The 8,245-nt window shown below is 54.5% G+C and overlaps 1 protein-coding gene across 1 annotated transcript; it reads right to left on the bottom strand.

Moving 5' to 3' along the window:
* Positions 1-2,895: 2,895 nt before the first annotated feature.
* LOC123079942 (uncharacterized) lies at positions 2,896-6,096 on the bottom strand. The gene is made up of 3 exons (XM_044502776.1): positions 5,589-6,096; positions 4,356-4,483; positions 2,896-3,483 (listed from the first exon to the last, which is right to left on the bottom strand). The coding sequence occupies exons 1-3, from the start codon at positions 5,976-5,978 to the stop codon at positions 3,336-3,338; spliced, it is 666 nt and encodes a 221-aa protein (XP_044358711.1). The 5' UTR covers positions 5,979-6,096; the 3' UTR covers positions 2,896-3,335.
* Positions 6,097-8,245: the final 2,149 nt, after the last annotated feature.

The following is an 8,245-nucleotide window of genomic DNA, read 5'->3' as shown; positions in this document are numbered from 1 at the left end:
CCATCCCCAGAATTGCATCATAAGTGCCCAGAGCTAGAATCTTCATATCTGTGCGAAACTCACTGCCCTGAGTAGTCCATGCGCATTGAGGCACTTGCGCAGTGCAGAGCAATTCGCCTCCATCTGCCACACGTACTCTGCAGGGGCGGGGCAGCTGCTGCGTGCCCGCTATCGTTTTGGCGAGCTCTTGGTTGATGAATGAAGTAGAGCTGCCCGAATCCACAAGCATCAGGACCTCGCGACCTTGTATCCAGGCGCGCAACTGAAAAGCTTTCGGGGCCACTCCGCCTGACAGTGCTGATCGAGAAATGGCCATTGAGGGAGTCCTGGATTAGGGGGTCCTCGGACAGCTGGACTATATCCTTTGGCCGGATTGTTGGACTATGAAGATACAAGATTGAAGACTTCGTCCCGTGTCCGGATGGGACTCTCCTTGGCGTGGAAGGCAAGCTGGGCAATACGGATATGTAGATCTCCTCCCTTGTAACCGACTCCGTGTAACCCTAGCCCCCTCTGGTGTCTATATAAACCGGAGGGTTTAGTCCGTAGGACAAGAACAATCATACCATAGGCTAGCTTCTAGGGTTTAGCCTCTATGATCTCGTGGTAGATCAACTCTTGTAATACTCATATCATCAAGATCAATCAAGCAGGAAGTAGGGTATTACCTCCATCGAGAGGGCCCAAACCTGGGTAAACATCGTGTCCCCCGCATCCTGTTACCATCCGCCTTAGACGCACAGTTCGGGACCCCCTACCCGAGATCCGCCGGTTTTGACACCGACAGCCATGACTGTTTCTGATGCAGCATCCGTTGGTGACGACGCGTTGCCGTCGAGGACTGAGTTGATGCCGAACAAGTCCAGAAGTTCTTCGACGACGTGAAGTTGAACAGACGTGGGGCAGACATGTTCCTGGCCCCAGCGCTCGCCGCACTTGAAACAGAGCCCTTGCGCGCGCCGATAATCGCGAAGCGCCTTGAGTTTTGCTGGCTCGGAACGGCCACCGTCTGGGCGTGCCGCATCTTCTTGTGCTCCTTCCAAACCACGTCGGTCTGTGGCCGTTGGATGAGCTTGAAGACGCGCCGGTGGAGCCGACAGTGGCAGAGGCACACTGCTGCGGGGCAGTGCTTCTGGCGGCCTGGACGTAGATGGCTGATGAATGTCACCCCGTGCCCCTTGGATCACCTCCTCTTGCAAGAGTGCGAGGGAGCAAGCGGTGTCCAAGTCCGGTGGTCGCTGAACCAGGACCACCGCGATATGTCAGCTCGTAAACCTTCCACAAAACGAGTGAGGAAATAGAATGGGTGAATCGAGTCGGAATAAGAGCTCAAATGATTGATAAGCAATTCAAAACGCTTTATGTAATCAGTGACTGAGGATGTTTGCTTAACAGCATAGAACTGTCTAATTAGCAACTGATGACGATCTCTACCAAAATGCGTACATAACAGAGACGAAAAAGATTCCCAGTCAAATTCAGATAGCTTTTTCTGAACTGACTGCAGCCAAACAGCGGCTGGACCCGAGAAATTTAGTGAAGCCATGGGCACCCAGAATGACTGGTGAATCCCAAACATGCCGAAGTACTGTTCGCAGAGTGTTTTCCAGAGACGAGGATTTTTGCCCGCAAACACTGGAAACACGATTGCAGGATGCGCCTGGCCCAATCCCGCGAGGAGTTGGCTGGCGTGAGCGAAAGGAGATGCAAGGGTAAGTGCAGAGGAATCGATCTGACCGTTTGCCGGGAGCGGCGGCGGTATCTGGAAGGACGCCGCCGGCGACCCCCGAGAGATGTTGAAGACGCCGTGGCCTGGTTGCCCGATGGGATCGTCTACTGCGCCAGGCGCGGTGTCGATGTGTACACCGGCCGTCGCAGGTGGTGGATCGCTTGACGCGGCCGCCTGAGTTGCCGCGCCCTCCTTGGTGATGACCGGGCGCGCGAGCTGAAGGGCGGCGACGGAATCGCCCAGATCGGCGACGCGTCGCTCGAGATCAGGGCGCCACGCCACCAGTTCGTCCACCTTGCTGTTGGAGGCGTGGATCGCCGCGGTGTGCTCCTTCAGGGTGGACTCCAGTCGCTCGAGGAAGGCCTGGATCGAGGGATCCATGGCGACGAGACGGGCACGAGCCTGACGAAGCGATCTGGTCTCCACGAACTGCGCCAGAACGCTGCAGCGGCGGATGGGTTGGTCTCTGATACCAGATGTTAGGTACCCAGTAGTATATCTCTCGATCTATTACACTGGCTCACGAATTCGAGTCTCAAGTAGCGATTACAGTGGCTGGTACAAGAATTGGAAGAAGGGGATCGAGGAACAGAGAAGAACAGGTGCCGCCGCCGCCGTGATCCTCTGGATAGTCTCTAGGGTTGAAGTGCCACGCTTAAGTAGAGGTAGGTTGGGCCGTCACCCACTCCGGGCCACATAAGCGCTGGTTCGGCCTGCGGGCTCTGTTGGGTCGTGGCTCGATGGGCTTGGTCCTTCCTGCGAGTGGGGGTGTTGTAGCCGGGGCGCTCACATGCCTAGATTTCGGTTAGGTTTTTCATTGCGATCCGCGCCTTCAAGCGACGATCGGGGTTCCTGCCCGGTTGCTCCCCAGCCGACGACCATGCTGGGATTGGATTCAGTGAAGGAATCCCTGCAGACAACAGCCGCATGTGGACCACGGCCATGCCTAGCCCTAGCCAAGACAATGATGCATCACCGCACCCCCTGCTCCTAAACTTGGAGCGAATTACCACTTTACCAGGCCCCGGCCGACACTTGTTCTTTGGATGTCACCGCGATGCCAAGCTCGTTCGTTTTAGATCTCCAATTTTCACATGCCACCGCAGTGACTTTGTTGGGTGCAAACCATGCAGCAATGAAAGCCTCAAACATGCCTGAGCAAGCAATGAGCACTCAACAACAGCATCAGTCCTTTGTGCAACACAACACGATGATGGTACATCAAGGTACAGATTACAGTCTCGCAGCAGTAAAGATTAAAAAAAAGTTGGTACTACAAATTACACACGCTGAAAAGACGGCAAGGCTGTAGGAGGGTCAAATCCTAGGACTCTTTCAGACTTTACATTTTACAGTACAACACAATGGGGCAGCAGCATGCACGATCCACCGCAGCGACACACGAACGACGTGGCCGCATGCTGCACGCCTGCACGGACATCTTTTTTATTTTTTATACTCGATCGACGGGTTAAAGAACACAGGATGACAGATGTACGGGAGTAAAAAATGAGGATCACGCAGGAACGAACCAGACAGACAAACTCAGCAGCAAACACTCTATAAAAACATCGTCGTGGACATGGCGCCATGGCGGATGGGCAGGTCAAGCGAGGAGCCAGAAGTTCTTCTGCCACCGGGTGCTGACGAGGTAGCCGCCGACGCCCTTGCTCTGCTTCCTCACCGCCAGCGTCAGGCACTCGGCCTGGTTGATGCACTGCTCCACCAGCTCCTCCCCGCTGCTCCGCGCCAAGCTGCAACCACACCACACCACACCACACACGTTCCCATTCCTTCGTTCAGACAAGGTCTAGCAGTACAAGCAGCTAGTGATGACAAGACGAAAAGTTAACCACCTGACTCGGTTTCCACATGACACTTTACTAGCACTACATCGTTGTTGTCATCTCTTGTCGACATGAATGAACGAAGACGGCAACAATTATAGGCCGTTTGCTTTACTTAGTTGAGAGATGCGGCTAAAGGGGACAAGGAAAAGCATCTGGGATTTATGGACGGCACATGGATCTGCAGCAGTCGGGTGGTGTTTTCCGGAAAGACACGCATGGATGGACCCTGCTGCCATTGAACGGGTGTGAGCCCGATCGAGCCTGCCCAGGAGCCGTCGGTTGTGAGTCGTGACTCGACCGGACCCGCTCGTCAATCAATCATCATAAAAGGCTTTGCTCGCACAAGATCGCCCACTCGAATGCAAATCCACTTGCCGGTAAGATAAATCTGCTAGTGGTGGTTTACCGTGTTCTTTTCCTGGAGGGATAGGCTCAAGGGAACTGATACCAGTACGTACAGATGTAAATACGATGCAGATGTAGGAGTAGCAGTGCAGCTCAAGTTTTTTGTTGGGATTCGGGATCCAGATATGAATGACCCTGAACTACCACCTTTTAAAAACTGCACCACACACTGCACTGTACAGGCTGACACCATGATAGTTGATAGATTCTCCCGGCCGGTAGGTTTCTATCTACTCACAGTTGACCTCAGCCTCACATTTTTAACACAAGCGCACAATAGTGATAAGGTAGATAGATACAGTATTCTTAAAAAGAAAAGGTAGACAGATACAGTGATGTCTGATGTGTGGCGAGAATAGATAGATGCTTACCAGTTTAGCCAGCAGAACGTAGATGGCTTGGTCTGGCTGAGCACCAGCACGGAGGCCTCCAGCTTCTTCACCTGGCTGAGGATGGTGCCCAGCTTGGGGCCTTGGATCACCAGCGCCTCCACCTCCACCTACCAGCATCCACACACAACACCATGAGCCCTCCTAGACAAAATGCAAGCAAGAGGACACACGAAACCCATCTCCATGGCATGAGGACAAACGAACAGTTCATGCAACGTACGGTACACTGAAGCAGTACTCGTGTACTGTGCCGCATTGAGGCTCTGACTTTCGATTCAAGCAACCAAAGCAAATCACGGCCGGCAGGCTTGGGTTTCGTACGCAGTAATGCCCTGGTTTACGGCCGGTTTAGGTGGGATTTTGCTTGGGGTTGGGACGAGCCCCCACTGGCTTGTTTGCTTGCTAATCCGTTCTTTATGCGGGCTGAGAGGGACCTTTGGGCCTTCCGAGATCCATCCCGCGGCCATGAAAAGTGGGCGGTGATTCCCTTTTTATGTGTGTATGTTTCTGATCTGATCTGATCTGATCTGTATAAAATACAGGGGCCAACCAGATGGATAGGCTCACCATTTTTAACCAAGTACTGAAGGTGTCTCTCCCTCGTCATGTGAACATCAGGATGGCGGGATTAACCAGTAAACCGAAACTTTACGCTATTGACTCTTGGCGGCAACACTATGCTTGGACATCTTCTCTAGGCCGAAGTTTGTATGAGCTGCCAGTAAACATGCTTGCAATTTTAGATAATGAAACTTGCTTGCATGACTATATAGAATATCAAGACATTTTCTTTCTCTAGGTCTGATTTCTACGAACTACTGTACAAGTAAACATGGAGTACAGTGCAACTCCTTTTCAATAAATAAATGAACTCCGAAGTACATGTTGTATTGCTGGTAAAACACAAACTTTTTGTGAACTACTCCTGGAATGAATCTCTTGGGCATGCTTCCAAAGCGGGACCCCGAACCAAGCTAGACTGTAGAGACTAGAGACAAGCTCCTTAAAATGGCGACTTGAAGCAAAAAAGAAGAAGCACAATTAGCTAGCTCGAAGTAGTGCTGCTGCACTCAGATAGTTACATGGCATGCATGTACAACTTCCGTTGGCTGCCTGATGCAGAGCAGTGGCCGGGATACGCTCGGCAAAATGCAAGTATTTTCGTCCCAGAAAAGAGGAACACTCAGAGAGAAGAAATGGAAGGTATGATACCTCAGGCCTGCAGGCCTTGCAGAGGGTGCCGAGGGAGTTGGCGAGGGAGGGCGCCTCCTCCGCTCCGGCGCCGTAGTGCGGCAGGACGTGGAGCAGGGTGAGGAAGTCCCCCCGGTTGGCGACGTGGGTGAGCGCCCACATCATGGCGTGCTTGGCCCCGGAGCTGTCGTCGACCACCACCATCACCCGCTTCCTCCCGGCCGACGCCGACGCCGCCGCCTCCCCCTTCCCGCCGCCGCCGTACCCTCTCCCGCCGGCCCGCTTCTTGGACCACCGCCTGGAGCCCCTCCTCCTCCCTCCGCCGCCGCCGCCGTACCCGTCCTGCGCGGCCTGCAGCCCGTTGCTGGAGCTCAGCTGCCTCAGGAAGTGCTCCCCGGAGCCGCTCGCCATCTTACGGCGCCAATGCCGGCCGCCCCCGCGCGCTCGCCGTGCGCTGGCTGGTGCAGAGGACTGTGCAGGAGTGGAGTGATGGTAAGCTGGTGTTAAGTGGAGGGAGTGGCACGGCCGGAGCGATATATGGGTGGATGGGCGGGGGAAAGGACAAGGCCGCTTAAAAGAGCGGGTGGATTAGCCCGGTGGTGGTCACGAGCGCGCTCCACTTGCACTGCACAGTGCGCACACACACACACAATAACGAAGAAATAGAGCTTAATTAGTTCAGCAGTAGAGTGCCTAAACAAAAACTATAATGCAGTGCAAGTATAATACTTGTACAAGGGAATCTCTGCACATTCTCATCCGTTTTGGCCTTGCGTATGCGTTTGCCCAAGCGGACGGATGGCTTTCAAGGTTTCAGCCAGGGCTAGCTGCCTGTGCGCGCGCGGGAGAGAATATGTCAGGTTTCGTCGACATGGTTAGCTCCAAACCGGGATGGATTGGTCAATACGGCATTAGGGCATCGAATCGTAATGCACGGGAGCTGTTGGCGCTACTCCCATACTTATCATGCATAGCATCCATTAATTCCAAATGATATTCTAGTACTGTATGCTACCAGTGGATCTTGTTTCTTGCACACGGGCTAACAACCCACCCACCTAGCCGGCGAGCGAGCGAGCTCGGGCAGTGAAGCTAGGAATAAACATTGCTTGATCTCACTGTCAGCGCGGCTCTAGTTAATCAATACACTACACCCAAGCTCAAATCCCGCGGATTTGCCGGGACCAGCTAGCTAGCTAGCGACGAACCAACGCCTCTGACAGTCCTCACACGATTCTGGCTGCATGCACGGTTGCGCACCGCGCAGCTCCAGCCAGACATTCGAGAGCGGTGTTGAACGGGTGCATGGGCGACGGAGCGTAGTACTACGTACGTGTTGGGTCGAGACATGCGCATGGCCCATCAGCTCTGCATGCATGGGGCAGATTCTCGTTCTCTCGTCCGCTTCTACAGTCCCACTCCTAGCTAAGCCCTACCAATACGAGCGCCCCCTTGTGACGGGAGGGAACAGCCTTGCCAAGTTTTCACCGAGGCATCATGGCCGAGCAGAGCTGGCTAGGGCCAGAGGGAGACGCGGTCGATGCTTCCATGATCTGCTCGAGGAAACTGGCGCAGGGCGTGGGGTGGTGGTGGGCAAGTGGGCAGGCATCGCGGACGGCAAACGCAACGCAGCGCAGCGCGTGCATGCATGCATGCGCGCCACGGCACGTACGTGCGTGCTCATCTATTGCTTTGCAGAGTTGCGTACGTGCCGCTGCGCTAAACATGGGTATCACTGGCTCACTGCTGCTGCTGTGTGATGTGTGCTGGGTTAATAATTTTATGGCGCGAACACGGGAACGGGAAACGGGCCACGTGTGTGCGTGCGTGCACATTAATTGATCTGCTGCTTCGTGTGTAAAATTTGCTACGTGACGTGTCGCGGCTGACCCTGCTGGCCGGACAGACGGACTGGGCGCGGCGCGACAGTAGACCTGCCTGCTCTCAAACGTCTAGTCACGTACGCACGGATACGGCGTACGTTGATCCTCATTTGATCAGCTGTGAGAAAAGCTTTTCATGTGCGAAAAAGGTAAGAGAAAAGTGTATACGTACGTACCGCAGCACGCAGTGAAGCTTCAAATTAAGACCGGCCAGTGAGGGTGCAGGCCGTCACCCCGTCACCACACCAGCCATCATCAAACCTGATACGCGCTGCCTGTCAGGAGTCAGGACACCATTTAAGCAGCAAATTAAATCAGCAGGTAGTACTACCAAGTGTGCTAACCACCGCAGTACAGTACTGCTCTCGTTAGAGTAATCACCTGGGGGCGGGATACTGGCTCCGCGCTGCAGCCTGCAGGGCGCAGGGCTTACGCAATCCATCGTGGTTTGTGCTGGATATCGAGTGTTTTACACGCCTACCGGGATTTTTTAGCTAGCTAGGCTTACGATTAAGTACCCGTACGCAATTAGTGTGGTGTACCACACCGTGATTCAGGACACGACAAGGGATGATTGATCACATCAGCACGTCACGTCCGAGAGCACGGACAAAACAAAAGCCTGCGTCTCCTCTCGCGCGCGCCCGTGCATGCATGCATGCGAGCGGCGTACCAACCGAGCCCCGAGCCCTTGCACCGCGCGGCGCGTCCGTCCGTCCCGAGGCGAGGCTCATTCCACACGGCACCACGGCGGCAGGGACCATCGCCTCGCCCCGGCCGGCCCCCGGTTGGATG

Source organism: Triticum aestivum, chromosome 3D (assembly GCF_018294505.1).
Source record: "Triticum aestivum cultivar Chinese Spring chromosome 3D, IWGSC CS RefSeq v2.1, whole genome shotgun sequence".
Taxonomy (NCBI): Eukaryota; Viridiplantae; Streptophyta; class Magnoliopsida; order Poales; family Poaceae; genus Triticum; species Triticum aestivum.
The sequence above is the reverse complement of the archived record's forward strand: the minus strand, read 5'-3'. Positions and strand labels throughout refer to the sequence as shown.